Source organism: Podarcis melisellensis, assembly GCF_964234715.1.
Source record: "Podarcis melisellensis genome assembly, chromosome: 12".
Lineage (NCBI taxonomy): Eukaryota > Metazoa > Chordata > Lepidosauria > Squamata > Lacertidae > Podarcis > Podarcis melisellensis.
The window spans coordinates 5485535-5502184 of NC_138544.1; the positions used below are offsets into that span (position 1 = coordinate 5485535).

Genomic DNA, 16650 nt, shown 5'->3' on the forward strand with positions numbered 1-16650 from the left:
GATGCCAACCTGATGCCCGACCGGATGTTCTGGTCTCTCCCTCCCATCATCCCCAGCTTCTTCTACTGCATTCTCCAGGAAGATCTTCTCCACCTCCGTAACAATTAGCCTTGGAAAACAGGCTTCCCCCTGCCACTGCCCATGATCAAACTGTGGCAGGACAGCCTTTTGGACAAGTAGGCACAGCACACAGCAATGGCAAACCCCAAGAGATGGCTTTTCACAAACCAAATTGACGGGTGGGTGGGTATGTGTGGCCTCCAACAGAAGTCTTCTCACAAGCCAGAAACGGAAGCCCCATACTGCAGTCTAGCAGTTCCTCAACCTTGGTTATATGGTACCTGTTTCATCTCCCTCCTTTTCTACTGTCACAACCTCCTATCCGACTTTCTAGTACCACACCTTGGCCTTCTCACCTCCACCCAGAATTCTGCCACCAAAACCACTCGTCTCTTTTCACCTTCGGACCACAGGAGAGCCTTCCTAAAATCCTCATGGATCCATCAAAAGGTCCCTTTCCTTGCCATAAAAGCCACCAACGTCGCTGTTTTCAGTTGCCTGAAGGTTTCCTACTATCTCAAATAACTCTGCCCTTTCTCCTTCTCACAGCTAAACCTCCTTCCTAGAACACTTATCTGTGCTTTTCTCCTCCTACAAATCTTTCCCCAAAAACACCTGTGATGGCAAAGCCAAGCATATGTGACCGAAGTAAGCGTACGCTCCCAATTACCCTCATCCGCCATCTTTATCCCCTCTTTCCCCGTTTCAAATTTTAGATTGCTAACTGCTCAGGCCGAGGGCCTGTCTTTGTTACTCCATAAAGTGCAATGGCGTTATATAGTAATACACACAAGCGTCATATTTAAAGGCACTGATAAGCACTCTCGTTTTGACCCTGTCTGATGGAAGAAACGGACCCTGTTCTCTCCTCCCCTTCCACGACTTCAGTCAGCGTGTGACTAGGGTCCAGGGTTGCACCCAAAGCCCCATTTCCAACCTTGATGTGTTGAGCAAAAGGAATGACAGGTGCTATGTGCCTGGGTGTCATGTGCATGCATTGAATTTCCTTCATGCTTCCAGTGAACATGTGGAGACTGGGAGGAAGGCACAGGAGGCCTTGCCCAATCACACGTAGAGTGAACACACAGAAGGAAGAGCTACAGAAGATCTATATCAGGGGTCAGCAAACTTTTTCAGCAGGGGGTCGGTCCACTCTCCCTCAGGCCTTATGGGGGGCCGGACTATATTTTGAAAAAAATATACTGTCTGAATGAATTCCTATGCCCCACAAATAACCCAGAGATACATTTTAAATAAAAGGACACATTCTACTCATGTAAAAACACGCTGATTCCTGGACAGTCCATGGGCTGGATTTAGAAGGTGATTGGGCCGGATCCGACCCCCGGGCCTTAGTTTGCCTACCCATGATCTACATCACCACTGATGGGTGTGTAGTTCTTATATGTACTAAAGGAGCTGCTTTCTTGACAAAAGATGGTCTTCTTTTCCTAGCCAGTAAGGGTAAATTACCCTCAATTTCATTGAGACATCTAAAATAATACAAATGCTCAGCTTAGTCTGGAGCTCTGCAAACTGACTGCCGAACACACAGAGACCCCTGCAATTCCAAGAGCGCCCTCCACTGACTTATTTGCACCATACTTTCTCTGACGAAAACCAAACTCAGACACAACTTACAAATAAATGCCAACAAAATTAAAACAATCCTAAAAATAAAACAAAGCTAATGAATAGCAGCAGACTTCAGTGCCAGGGACTGTTGAACAGTTGAAGTTTGTTGGCAGAGGTTAACTACAAATAACTACAAAAAATACTATATATATTCATTGGGTGCAGTGCACTTGAATCCTAAATATATCTAATGTTGCCAAATATATATTTCTGACAAGACACCAGCTCTATAGGTTTTCAATGAGAGAACATTGAAGGAACATTGCTTTAACAAAGCATATTTAATACAGGGTGCATAAAAGAGAAGGAAATCCCATCAGATCCCATGAAAGCAGTATTAAGTAGAAGAACAGAGGCATCATTGTAGTATTTGTAGCATCACACCAGTCACTTATTATATGAATAGTTATTTTTGATTCCCCCCCCCCCAAAAGCCAATTCATTTACTGTAACAACTTCCAAGACGTTAAGGAAATCTCTCTACATAATCGGTTAATGGTGGCATGTTATGGAAATGCCTTCTCTGCTACATGTCACAATGTCTGCTCACTTCTCCAAAACGAGCAAATGCACATGATATTTTAATATGCTTTAAGAGCCCAATGTGTCTCTTGGGAAATATAAGCAACAGGTTCTTCCAACAAAAATGTAATGGCTAAAACAAACGCTTCACGGGTAAGTGTAGAATATGAGGACAATATTAGAATGAGACTCTGGCGGAGAGATGGGCTTTCTCACTTTTTCTAGTCAACGAGAGATCTCATTCCCAAAGCCCTCCATTCTGCAAAGTGCAACCACCATGTTAAGACATCAGCAGCTGAGGATTCATGCTAACTATATTACATATGTTTGCATGTAGAAGCCAATCTCCATGATTAGCATTCATCGCTCATCTTGATTGGTTGTGCTGTCTGGCAGGTGCTGGGAGGCGTAAATACAGATGGATCACTTATCCCAAGCTTTAGATCAAAGAATCGGGTGGAGGTTGTCACGCTGTAGTTCCTGGTATAGGTCTCCTGCACTGGGTAACAGTCTTTGACTGTATAAACGCCAACCCAGGTTTCAACTGTAACAAAGCACAAAGTATGAGTTTATATAGGGGAATCATAGATAATTTTCAAGGTTTCATTATGCCAGCAAGAAGAAGTCATTCCCCCCCCCAAAAAAATGAAGGGTTAATGCTACAATCGTCAAGCCCATTTGGTCTTGTGGCCCCAAAAGATACAGAGACTTGCTTTAAATTTAAGCTGTTTTTCAACTTAAAAGTCAATGCTAATTGAACTCTTTTTGGATCTGCAGAGGATTATCCACTTAAATTGCTTAACCAGGTATAACCATAGACAACCAGGACCCTGGTTACACGCAGGCATTGGTGCTCAGAGATTCGGGTGTGCCCAAAAATGCTATCTTCTCATGGCTATTTACAACATATAAAATCATTTTAAACCATATCAAACAATACACCAGTAACAACAACAACCTATTTCCCTTCTGTGATCCATTTCCATCAGCCAACCTCTCTCTCTCAAAAAGAGTCCCTCCCAATTAATTTATTAACCAAAGTATGCTTACATTTCCTAGCTGGTTTTCTGTCAGACCATTCCTGTACCATAATTTGGTCCCCAGGTCCTCCAATGTAGTTCTGATCTTCGTAGGTTGAGTTGTCAGGAATATCATAAGGATCCCACGGCTCAGTCAAGGCAATCTTGGAACACAGCTTTGTCACTTGCTCAATCTGAAACATCACCGTGTCTTTATAGAGGTAGATATATTCAAAAAACCTGAAAGAAGCAGACCAAGAGCAAAGGTAATATCTGTGAATTCTTGGGTGCGCATCATTACATGACAGATTGTGCACATCGACCCCAGAGATTTAAACTGGCTCATGGGAGCCATTAGGGCTGTAGTTCTTGGGGAGCAAGGGATTTCAAATAGGAGAGTTTAAACACCGTTGGCGAACTACAATTCCAGGGAGTCTTGGGTCAACCCATGGACCAGCCAGATGGGCGGGGTATAAATAATAAATTATTGTAATTATATATAATGGCTGCTTACTGCATCAATACTTGCATTTATGTAAACTGCTCTCTGAGTTTCACCTGAAAAGAAGTACCTAACTGTTTCCAATATATACATAACATTATCTGTTAATAACTCTTCCAAAAATATTCACCAGCAACTGGTGCCTAAACAACAGACTTCCTTTACTATTATAGACTGGCTAAAAATACATTTCTATTTCAAAGAAACAAAAAGTCTAGTTTTAATTGTATTAAGGAAGCAGGTGTGAGTAAAAATCAAGAATGACACATTTATTTTTCACCCAAGGACAGGCCCAAGAAATAATAGCAAGGGGGACAAGACCTGTAAATAATATTGGTTTAAAAATATAGCCTGTCACTGTTACAAGCTCTCGCTTGGTCAGGAAAAGGTCAGTGAACCTACTGAGCGTGTTTAGATAACCCTAAGCAGTTTTAAAGCACACTTCTATTCTTTGCTAGATGACATGAATTCAAAACCAAGTCAGGTAAAACCTAAAGAGCGAGACACGCATTGCACAGATCCAATTTTAAGCCTAAATAGTAGCAGGAAACTAGAAGGAAATGTCGGTACAGTGGGGGCATAATGAAGGAAAAGTTCAAAGACCTGCTCTTGGAATATCCAGTTGCAAAAACCCAGTATATTTTAAGACTGCTCTTTTTAGTATCTCCTAATAAAGAAAATTGCCTCCCCACTCTAACAACCTGTATTTAGGCTGGGAGAAAATCAGAAAGAAAGAAAAGATTTGGAGTTCGCTCTGATTCTTCTATCTTGGACTTTGATGTAACAAACAGCCATGCATCCTGAGTGCCCCTCTCTGTTCCATAGAAGTGCTCACAACAGCAGCTTTAAGAAATTTAGTTTCCTATGGCAGAACGCTTTCCACACTTACAATTTTATTGTGGTACAGTTGCTGTTTGAGCCAACATTCGAAAGAGTGCTTTTGCAGCTGATTGCCTGCCTCTTTTGTAGCAGTCTGTGTGGGGTTTTCCTTTCCACAAGAATGGCGGGTTGTTCTTAAACCGATAAAAGGTTCTGAGGCTGGAGTCACACCCCTTACATGCCTCCGTGTTCCTTCAGTCCACAAATGTCCGAGTTATGAGCATGTCCATGGAAATAACACTTCCATTTCTTCTTTTTTTCATTACAGTGGTACCTTGGGACACGAGTGGAGCTGTGAGTTAAACCCCAGAGCCTAGGGCTTGCCGATCAGAAGGTCGGCAGTTTGAATCCCCATGATGGGGTGAGCTCCCGTTGCTCAGTCACAGCTCCTGCCAACCTAGCAGTTTGAAAGCACATCAAAGTGCAAGTAGATAAATAGGTATCGCTCCAGTGGGAAGGTAAACGGCGTTTCCGTGCGCTGCTCTGGATCGCCAGAAGCAGCTTAGTCATGCTGGCCACATGACCCAGAAAAACTGTCTGCGGAAGCGGGCAAACACCGGCTCCCTCAGCCTTTAAAGCGAGATGAGAGCTGCAACCCCAGAGTCGTTCACGACTGGACTTTATTGTCAAGGGTCCCTTTACCTTTACCTTGGTATGCAAACGGCTTGGTTCCCAAACAAATCGGTTCCTGAACACGGCAAACCCAGAAGTGAGTGTTCTGGTTTGTGAATGTTTTCCGGAAGCCAAACGTCCAACGTGGCTTCCGATTGAGTGCAGGAAACTCCTGCAGCCAGTCAGAAGTCATGCCTTGGTTTTCGAGGTATGTCAGGAATCGAACGGACTTCCGGAATGGATTAAATTCGGGAACAAGGTACCACTGCATTATTAATACTTAGTGTTCCAGAATTCTAATCTTGTGGGAGCATAAGAGATGAGGAGAACTCTGTGCCCGCCCAAGTTATGGTAAACCTGGTTACTGTGCTGAAATGTTGTCTTCTGCTAAAGACTGCTATCGTGGGCAAAACATGGACTCAGTGCGATTGCCTTCACCTGCCACTCATCTTCTCTGAACTTGGCTTGCAAACTGGAAGGGAAATGGTGCAAAACAGGCCACAAACTACACTCATCAACAAAGACTATGTTTGTGCACATGCCAGACAAATGAAAACATTGGTGATCCATTCCGGATCTTCCACAAATATCAGAATTATTGTGGTAGAAGAAGCAGAAGAAGTGGGGTTTTCCCCGTACATTGTTCTCAATGCCCCTTCCACTATCTCCATTCCTATCGTCACAGGTTGGCCACACGTGTGCCTGCTTCAGCTCAGAGGCGGCCATATTCTCAGGTTCAAGAGAAAAGGAATGAAGCACGGCTGCTAGGCAACCATAGCACAGAATCCTCTAACTACCTTCAAGCCAACTTAATAAGCAAGATAAATGGGAAAATGGAGAGTTGGGGAATTAAACAACCAGTCAAGTAGAGGAAATTGGGCTGTAGACAGAGCTACAGGGTGAGGGAAAGCAAGGGAGACCCCCATTGTCCAGTCCTACCCAACAAGGTACAGTCAAATCTGATACAGCCCAATTCAAAGAGTGCAACTCTAGAAAGCGTATTTTGAGCAAGTGAAGGTTGTTGAATACCAGATTTAATGGTTTTCATCCAGTGATACTTAACAGTTTTACTCATTTTTAGCAACTGTATATTTCTCATTCATGTGCACCACACAATACACTTCATGGTCCTGAGCTGCAGACTAGATTTTCTGATAATCACCAATATTATCTTTCCGCCTCTGCCTGAAGAGTTGAGCACCTCTTTTGAGCTTTCTTTCTGACAGATACTACAGGAAAGGACATCTTTGTATCTTTCCCTTGAGCTCTTTTCGGAGAACCTGGCGCCTTTGGAATCCTTACTCCAGATTCAATTTCAGACACATTCCTCCTATCGCCCATATTTCCCACTTCAATCAAAAGACCGCAGGCAACCTTTAAGCATCTCACTCTAGGTCTTCCAACACCTGCTACTATTTACCGCCTCCAGTTCACCACCCTTTCTAGGGGGAGTTCAAAAATCTATATTTACTGTGTCCCCTCTCCAAATATAAGTCGAAGACCATTTACCATAATCCCACCCATCAAATCATCCTAAAGCAAAATGCAAATCTGAAGACAAGGTGATTTGAATCAATTGGTTCAGTTGATTTTGGATTATGCTCTTATTAAACAGAGTTAAAAGTTAAGAGTGCCGGCAATAAGCTCAATCTATTTTTAAAAATCATGAAGAGTGCAGCTCCCAACACACAGTGTGTCCCGAGCATAGCTTGGGGTGGCTAACCTAGGGTTACCAGATGTCCCCAGTTCCTGGGGACAGTCCCCGGATTTGCAAATCTGTCCCCAGACAAATTCCGTCCCCAGAATGTCCCCCAATTTGCAAATCTGTCCCCGGGAAATGTGGCAGCGGCAGCCTCAGCAGCCCGGATGTGTGCATATGACTGCTGCAGCCAACGCCACTGCCGAAGGGGAGCTGGGGACGTCCAGTGGTACAGATCTCCTGCCCTCTTCCCTCTTTGTTCTGACTCTTCGGGGGAGGCTCAGGAGTTGCAGGTGGGCAGCCGTTGCCCAGTTTTTAAAAAACTCTGCACATTTATGCTTCACATAAAGAAGGGCTTTGCACCTTTATACAATATACATGTGTGCTTGGGCCCAGGGTCTTTTGCCTCACCGTCCCCACTACTGATTCCCTGTTGCTACTCAGCTTCAAAAAATAAAAAATAAAAGTGTCCCCGGATCCATTGGAAAATATCTGGTAACCATAGGCTAACTTGTTTGGCCTGAAAGTTGCATTCTCCTTCCGAGGGCTGCATGCCAGCAGTGGGTACTGCCACATTCTTCCATGCACTGTGTGCATACACACACATGTACAGGTACTCCTTACCAGTTGATCCATGCAGATCTGATGAGTGTTGCAGGGGAAATCTTCATCCCTGTTAGGATGCTGGGCTGGGTATTATTAATTTTGTGGCTGCCACCGAAATCAGTGGGATTGGGGGAGAAAAATGTGGTTTGGGGCTGGATTAGGCCCCCAAATCAGGGCTTAGCTATCCCTGGTGCAGATACTGATTTCCATCTCTACATTTTTATTTTAGAGAGGATAGTGTGGGTTTTTCATTTCAGATGAAACCTGCTTGCCCTGCAGCTTAGTAAGTAAGTAAGTAAGTAAGTAAATAAGTAAGTAAATTTTTATTTATACCTCGCCCTCCCTAGCCAAGACTGGGCTCAGGGCGTCTAACACCAAATATCAAATACACAATCAAACAATTGATTAAAAATACAGCTTAAAAATTAGAATCAGGATAAAATTAAATGACTGCCCACGAATTACAACCATAGGGGTTGGGAACCTTAAGTATTCATCAGGGCCAGCTGTCAAGTTGGTCCCACATGAGCCGATAAAAGGGCCAAAGAGGGAACTTACAGGGTCCCATAAAGGCGGGTGAGAGAGAAAGAGGTCTGCTTCTGCTTTCTGGCTGAGACTAGCGGCACCTCTCCGAAAGGACAGGTTGCATGTTGCAAGCAAGTGGTAACTTTCAGAAATAAGCATCTTTCTTTCTTTTTACCTCCAGAACCATGGCACGCCAGAAAGGGGATGTGTACAAAATCCATCGCATATTTGAAAGTTGCCTTTTGTGAGATACTTCCCACGCATAGAAAACTATCATGTCAAGAAGGCTAACCAGAAATCTTGACAGAGATTTCTGCAGAGGCTGCCACACTTGATTCCCCCACATGCCCCAGATATCCTGAGAGAGCAGTACAATGTGATCTTTCTTTCACCTTGTAGACCAGTCCTTTCCCCATACATTACACAGACCTGAATATTGTTAGTTGGACGTCATCCAGGGACACCAGAAAGTTACTTGTTGTAAAATAAACACATTGTCCTATAATGCAGTTACCCCGAGTGTCACACTGCTTCAACGACCAGTAACCAACAGTTATACCTCCCCAGAGCCAATTTATACAATCAGGAGAATAATCGATGAAGACTGTATCACTTTGGAACGCGGGTGGCTCTGTGGTCTAAACCACAGAGCCTAGGGCTTGCCGATCAGTAGGTCGGCGGTTCAAATCCCCACAATGGGGTGAGCTCCCGTTGCTTGGTCCCTGCTCCTGCCGACCTAGCAGTTCGAAAGCACCTCAAAGTGCAAGTAGATAAATAGGTACCACTCCGGTGGGAAGGTAAACGGCATTTCCGTGCGCTGCTCTGGTTCACCAGAAGCGGCTTAGTCATGCTGGCCACATGACCCGGAAGCTGTCTGCAGACAAACGCCAGCTCCCTCGGCCAATAAAGTGAGATGAGCACAGCAACCCCAGAGTCGTCCGCGACTGGACCTAACAGTCAGGGTTCCCTTTACCTTTACCTTTTACTGCATCACTTCAGGCTGCAGATAGAGCTCTATATGTTTGAACAATCCACCCCACAAACAAAAGAAACTTCACTTCAGACCTATAGAGGAAGACAAGGCAGAGGGAGAGGCTGGACCCTTCTCCCCAACATACTGGTTTTCAATGTGAAGGAAATGGGAGAGCATTCAAACATGCAACTCTACCTACAGCTTGGTAATCTTTTCCATGATTCTGTGATTGTATAAACTGTCCCTTGGAGCTAAAGAATAATGTTTTATTCAACTGCCAAACAGTTTTAAACAGTTGGGTTCTCTCAATGCTGCACTAGCGGGGATGCTAGTATTCCATTTCCTGCTCTTTCATAGTCCTTGCCGCAAACCAATTCATATATCTCTACCAGATTATGTGCCAAGCCAAATTGACTGATGCTGGAGAAAGCAATGCCAGAGAGCTGGCAGATCTTCCATTAAACTGTGCAGAGTTCGTCCCATCCTTGAGTGCTTAGCTGGACAATGGCCAGAATGACTCAACATCTCCCACAATCAAAGTTTTCCAGAACTGACTAGTATAATGATCAATAATGCTCCTCTTACCAAATTACTTTCCCACCACTCCTTCCCAAACTGAAGTGAATTAAATCTACCACCCACCTTTCAATCATTGTTTGCAGAGGTCAAGAAGGAAGTTATGCCATCAGTTCACTTCAATTCCCCCCTTGATTTCCCCGCCATTCTGGACCTCCAACGCTGGAGCCTCTAGGGTAACTAACTTCTAGCAACCATACTACAGATCTACAATTTAGGAACCTGGTGCAAGTCGAAAGAGTGCCAGTGAAAGATCAGCTGCTCTTGAATCGTCTATTTCATTCTTGGATTGGTGTAAACCAGACATGTTCAACCCGTCGACCGTGATCGACAGGTAGATCCCCCTTGATCCTGGTTGATTGCGGGATCCTTATTGATCGTGGGATTAAAAAAACTGGGGAATGAATGTCTCCACCTCCTGCCCCTTTCACACTGTCCCTCTGTCATGTCAAGTGGGTGGCGTTAGGCGTTTTCTCTTGGCGTTTGGGAATATGATGAGTGTTTTTAGCGCGGGGGCACAGGTTTTGGTGAGCAATTGATATAATTTCCCCTTTAAAAAAGCGCAACAACTCCCCAGAGTTTTCTCCCCAGAAAAATCTCAACAACTCTGGGCAATCCTCAATGACAATGGGTAGATCACTGCCAGTTGTGTTATACTGGAAGTAGATCACAGTCTCTTGGGAGTTGGACGGGTCTGGTGTGAACAATAGTGCATTCTCTCTAGTAAACAGAGGTGGGTGGTGTTCATACTTCTGCAGAGAAATATTGTGATCCATGGATAACTCAAGAGTAAGCAGTTGAAACTGGTAGGAATTGCTACTACTGGTAGGAATTGGAGGATGGGCTTCTTCTTGATAGCTACCCGGAGGCAAAATCACAATTGAGCAAACAATATTTCAGATATGATCCTAAACGGCTGAAGTTAATGTGACGTTTTCTGAACCAGAACTGTAAAACTGAAGGAGTGTCTCCACCCCCATCGTTCAGCCCGGACACTGAGGTCCCGCTCCAAGGGCCTTTTTGCGATTCGCTCACTGTGAGATGTGAAGTTACAGGGACCCAGGCAGAGGGCCTTCTCAGTGTTGGCACCCACTCTGTGGAACACCCTCCCATCAGATGTCAAGGAAATAAACAACTATCTGACTTTAAGAAGACATCTCAAGGTAGCCCTGTTTAGGGAAGTTTGTAATATTTGATGTTTTATTCTGTTTTTAATCGGTTGGGAGCTGCCCAGAGTGGCTGGGGAAACCCAGCCGGATGGGCGGGGTATAAATAATAAATTACTATTATTATTCTTTACTGTAATTTTAATAGAAGAGAAACTATTTGCACCTTTTATAACACATCCTTAAACTTAAGCAACTTAAGAGACACCTGCTCACACACTGTTTGTTTTGAGAGGTACCTTCTGCTCTCCAGACATTTGCTGTTATATTTTCACTCTGCCATATGGTGCTTCCTTATCAGATCTGAAGGAAGACTGACACAAGTATGCTGGCCGCTTCTAGCTGTGGAGGCCTGGGAGGGAGTGGGGAGGGGGAAAACAGGCTAATCCTAGCCCTGACCCTTCCTGCGTCTGACCAGCCCATCGCATTCTCAAATCACCAAGTGCAACATACAGCAGTTAATTATTCCATGAAATTTAATTATGGATTTATTTTTTTATAACACTCTGCTTCTAAATCTGATTTGCTGTGAACTGTTTTGAGAACCGTTATTGTTGGAAAGCAGTATATAAATATTGGGAAACAAACTGTTTTGAGTAGCAGAGAAATATGCTAAATGTCAGAGTCATATATTAATAAGTGTGATGCGATTGGATGGAATCAGTTTTGCATCCGATGCATTTCTAAGTATCTAATAAATTATCAGAAAAATGTTCTGAATGGAAGAACTGCAGAAGGAAAACATGTGGGGAAGGAAGACAAGTAATATACTTCAGATTACGCTGCAAGAAGGACAGGCCTCTTCCTTGGTTGCTGCCCAGGGTACCAGAGATACAAACTCAGAAGGGGGAAAATGGGCTGGTTAATATTTTAATGTGTTGAATCTATCTCTACAATAGGTGGACTATTGTGGTTCTGGTCAAAAGTAATGACACAAATATCTGTCACCATCATAAATCCATACATGGCCTAAATGGAACCATCCACACAGAGGCTTGCGGGAATCTCTAAGTTTGCAAAAAATAGGCTCTGCGTGGGAGAATTGGGAGAGATCTATGCGGGGTTGTGGGTAACTAAAGAAAAACCCCAATAAGTGTAGAGTCTTTCCAGTCACTTAGATCTCTACTGGGTGCATGGGTAAGAGTTGATGAAATGGAGTGTCCTGGAAAGGGGCGTGGGTGGCTGGAATCCAAAACAGGAGAAAAACACGCGCGCGCGATTTGCTGCAAACTGCGCTTGTCAACAGCCTGTTCCACACCCTGCAAGATCTCAGCTACCCGTCACTGAAAACACCGCCTGCGTTTCGGGGTCTCCACAGGAGTTCCTGCGCAAAGCCCTCCCCGACTTGAGGGTCTTCACGAGCTACATTCCAGCGACAGCCCCCCAAAATCAAGCAGCCTGCAGAGAAGAAGGGCAGCCCTGAGAACCGCGCCCAGCGTGGCCGGGGAACTTGGTGCGCTTGTGTCGTCGTTGCTTGGCCGGGGGATCGCGCATCATCCACACGCTCCCTACGCAAGACAGCGGCAGGGGAGCGGCGATTGGCTGGTGGCAAGAGGATCCCCATCCCCACCCCACGGAAGGCGCGGCCAAGGGGGGAACAGCCCTCCCCGGAGCCCGCGCGGCAGCTGCTGCGCCCCCGAGAGCGCACGGGAGAAGCTGCGCCGGGGCGCGTCGCACCTACTTTTTGCAAGGGATGAGCTGCTTCCTCTCCTCCAGGATCCGCAGGCGCTGGTTCTGGCCGTCGTAGGACACGGCCGCCCGGGTGTTCCTGCCGGTGCTGTGGTCGTACACCACCGTGCGCCCTTCCCACTGCAGCGGGGCCTGGCATGGCACGGCCGGCGGTGCGCTCGCTGCCGTCGGGGCCAGGCTTAAGGCGCCGCCGAGCAGCAGCGCCAGCAGCAGCCGCCGCCCTGGGAAGGCGCCCGGGACCATGTCCCTCGTTGCGCTCTCCTGCAAGGGCGCCGGGTTGCTCGCTCTCCAAGGGCCCCTTGGACGGCGAGAGAGGCTGGGGAGCGAGCGCGGGGCCGAGCCTGCTGCTGCTGCTGCTGCAACCAGCCGAGGGACGGGAACTGCAGAGGGAGCCCGCGGCAGCCCAAACGGGCACCGTCTCTTTACCCAACAAGCTCTCTGCTTCCTCTGCGCCAGGGAAGAAGAAGAGAGAGCCCTCTCCACTCGCCTTCCTCGGCTTGGAAAGGCAGCAAAACGTCGCCGCCGCCGTATTGCGCTTCCTAACGGCCGCGGAGTAGAAGCGCATCTCGGATGCTGCGCCAAGAGAGGCTCCGGGGCTCCATCGCCTCGCGCGATTCTTTTGGCACCAAAAGGGGTCCCGATCAGCCCGGACCGAGGCCATGTCGGATGCAGCATTCCTAACGAGGAAACCGAAATGCCTCTCTTCAATGTGTTGTCTCTGCGATTCGTTGGGCATTCCTAATTAAACGATTTTTAATACCCCCCAACAGTATATAATCTGGAAACCGCACGTTGCAGAACCAAAACCCAAATATTGTTGTTATTATTTCTTAAATTTGTATGTGGTCCTTCATCCGAACATCACAGAGTGGTTCACAACATAAAAATACAAAATGAGAACACAAAGTACACAATAAAAACGAGCCAGAACACCCCACTTCCCACAAACCCGTTTCAAATGACCTAGATGTTGGACCTGGGTGGTTGCTGTTTATCAAACAATCTAGTCCTGGAGGTGGGGACACAGGGGTACAAATACTCCTAAACATTTTGTGAATCTATTTTGGCTTCATTGAGGGGCAGTATTTCAATATGAGTAGGAAAATGGGAGTACCCCTAAACATTTTTTAAGAAAAAAAAGCACTGTCTGGAACCAAACTCAGTTTTGCCACTGAGCAATAATTTCTTGGCAGTAAAGCCCCTAGGACTTCCTTCCAAATAAACAGAGTTCATGCTTATATTTTTAGGGGGAAGGATTCTGCTTCAGTAGAAGAATAGTGTGTTTGCTTTGCGAGCAGAAGGTCCCTGTTTCAGTGCCCAGCACTTGCAGGTAGGGCTGAGAATGCCCCGTCTGAAACTCTGGAAAGCCACTTTCTGCCACTACAGACCCGTGGTTCCCAAACTTCTTTCTCTGAGCCACACTTTGAGAATAAAAAATTGCTCCCCCATTTTTTTTTATTGATAAGAAACACATTGGAAAACAAAAGCAACTCCTAGCAGTGCTTGATTTATAACACAGAACACAAGACCTTTATAATATGACCATGGGACATCCAGAAAATATAAAACAAGGCAGCTACATGAATTTTCTCAAAATATGATTATAAACGAGCCTCTTGCATACGCACCATAAGTATGTGTGCAAACTAATTTGAGACAAAGAAACTTGTCTCCTCATCAACACAAAGTCTTTCTCTTTTCTGATCTCATTTGTCAGAATTGAAAATCCCTGTTCTCAGCAATTTGTCTTGGAGAATTGTAGGATAACAGCCAATGCTCTTGAAGAATGGTGTGGTTTGTGGTTGTGCACCCAGTGTGCCATGCCACACCCTTTGAGAACCACTGCTATAGATAATACTTAGCAAGGTGGACCCATGATATTCGGCAGTTTCCTATGCTCTGTGTTTGGGATCCCACTCTAGTCTACGAATACCAAGTCCAGAGAGCTTGGCTTAGTCTGCTGTAGCCAACACAACCAAGTCTTGTGGCACCTTACAGACTAACACATTTATTATGGCATAACCTTTCTTGGACGAGAGTGTGCTTCGTCAGATGCACGAACTGTTAAGTTGCAGCTATGTATATAAACAGATTGAGGGGGTGGGGAATATTAAATAGTGAGGTCAGAACAAAGGACAGATGATGTTTGCATCATTAACAGTGGGAATTCACAAAACCTTAATGATGGGTGTTAGGGTCCAGCAATATCTACAGGGTCACATGTGAATATAAGGTCTTGACCAAAACCCATTTACAAGGATCTCAGTCCAGCTTATTTCACTGAGATTTAACTGCAAACAAATAAAAACCCTAAGTAGGCTCTGGGTTCCTGTGCAGTAAATAAGGTTTGTACATACATACTTGTTGACCTACCGGTATATAGTTCAATGCCCAGCTTTCCTATAATGGGTGCATTTAATTGAAAGGGTATAATGTGTCCAGATAGTTCTGCAACTATGCAGCTACATAATTGTTGCTGTATATATAAAAAATCAACATTATTTCAGCCAAAGATTAAAAAAGAAGAAAATATGAGCAGCAATTTCTCTTTCTGCTCCATGTAGCAGTGTTTGAGTTTGGTTTCCCCACCACTAGTGTCTATTTACATGTGGTGCTATCCTGAAGGAGTCAGGTGGGTGCATTGTTCCATCTTGGAGATGTTAACCTTACTAGCTGTGGTGTCACAGACAGCTTTTCAGTGATTTACCTGAAAAACTCCATAGTGGAAGTGGAGAGTAGAGTCAATGTAAGCATGTTTTCCAGATGGTGCTCTGTGTCCCTGAATCCACCACATAACATAAAAAGAGCTCTGCTGGGTCAGGCCAAAGGCTTGGGTCCCATTCCAAGAGTGGCTAACCAGAAGCTTATGTGAAACCTGCAAGTGGAACATGAACACAACAATACTCTACACTAGTATTTGCCAGCAACTGGTATTCAGAACCACATCACCTCTGAACCTGTAGGTAGTATAGCCATCATGGTTGAAAGCCCTTCATGTGTACCCACATGACATAATACCTGGGGCCTTAAGAGGAATGGGAGGTAATGAAAAAGGAGAACAACATCTTGGAGATGTCATTTTGTTTATTCGCTAGATGGGACACATAGGCTTTTTGGTCAAGATTGTGTTCAGGGGAATGATTGGATTGTGCCCCAGGAAATCAAAGGCTGGATTGGTTCACAAAATTAAAATGGGTTTCAGAAAATATGAGCACACACTTGAAATGTAAGGTGATTGTTGCTATGGCTCTAGCCTTGTGCTGTATTTTAAGGACAATATGAGTATGAATCCGAACAATTTGATAAGCATATATATCTCACCATACTGAGTAATGTAAATAAATAAAAATCAAATGTGACATGGCCGGAATAATTATGTTTTACATTACTAGTGATGTCACTGGCATTATCCAATAGGTGCCTATAGCAACTAGTACACCCTTCTAGACCAGCAGTGCTTGTGTTGTGGAGTGCCAGTTTCTCCTTTCCCCAAGTACTACTCTCAGGAGCACTACTTCTTTCTTTCTTTCTTTCTAGATCTGCATTAATAAAGGATACTTCTTCATAGAACACTACTGTGAATTTATGGGTGCTCTGCCGAGGTCCCTGATAACTGTCCTGCAAAGACTGGGACCCAGGGTCCGAAGAATGTCTGCAGGTGCCTTCAGAGTGAGAGTCTGTTTCTGGCAGAAGGCTGGCCCTCCTTGGGTGTGAGATGGTGGGCAGAAGTGATCATGACTTGGTGGGTTCTGTAGACTTTCATAGAACCACAGAATTGTATAGCTGGGAGGGATCTGGTCCAAACCCCCTGCAATGCAGAAATCTCAGCTAAAGCATGCATGGCAGATGGCCATCCAACCTCTGCTTAAGAGCATCCAATGTTTAGTAATACTGTTCCAAATTCTTTCTGAAATATTTGGTTGTGGTAGATTTTGTTGGTGTTGTTTTCATAATGTGTTTGGGATGAGTTTGGATAGGAAGAGACATGTGTGGTGTCACCCCAGTTTCTGTGATCATGGGCAGAGGAAGATACAGCCATGGGAAGTAAATTGGATTTAATTTCTGCCAAGAGAATTATAACTCACAAATTAGAGGAGATGGATTTACAATTTAACATTGCGACAGGTGGTGGCACCTGTTCGCCGATAAACCTTGGCTTAACACCACCAACAAAACTTCCATCTTAT

At 45.0% G+C, this 16650-nt stretch overlaps 1 protein-coding gene across 1 annotated transcript; it reads right to left on the reverse strand.

Annotated features, from left to right (window-relative positions):
* Positions 1–1961: 1961 nt before the first annotated feature.
* Positions 1962–13153, reverse strand: EPDR1 (ependymin related 1). Its single transcript, XM_081931155.1, has 3 exons — positions 12456–13153; positions 3268–3476; positions 1962–2761 (listed from the first exon to the last, which is right to left on the reverse strand). The coding sequence occupies exons 1-3, from the start codon at positions 13136–13138 to the stop codon at positions 2571–2573; spliced, it is 1083 nt and encodes a 360-aa protein (XP_081787281.1). The 5' UTR covers positions 13139–13153; the 3' UTR covers positions 1962–2570.
* Between the last annotated feature and the right edge of the window lie 3497 nt (positions 13154–16650).

Coding starts and splice junctions, on each gene's coding strand:
- EPDR1 (XM_081931155.1), bottom strand. CDS start 13,138: ATGCTGCATCCGACATGGCCTCGGTCCGGGCTGATCGGGACCCCTTTT. Junction 3,477..12,455: donor CAGCTCATCCCTTGCAAAAA/GTAGGTGCGACG, acceptor TGCTTCTTTCAG/GTTTTTTGAATATATCTACC. Junction 2,762..3,267: donor CAGAAAACCAGCTAGGAAAT/GTAAGCATACTT, acceptor GCTTTGTTACAG/TTGAAACCTGGGTTGGCGTT.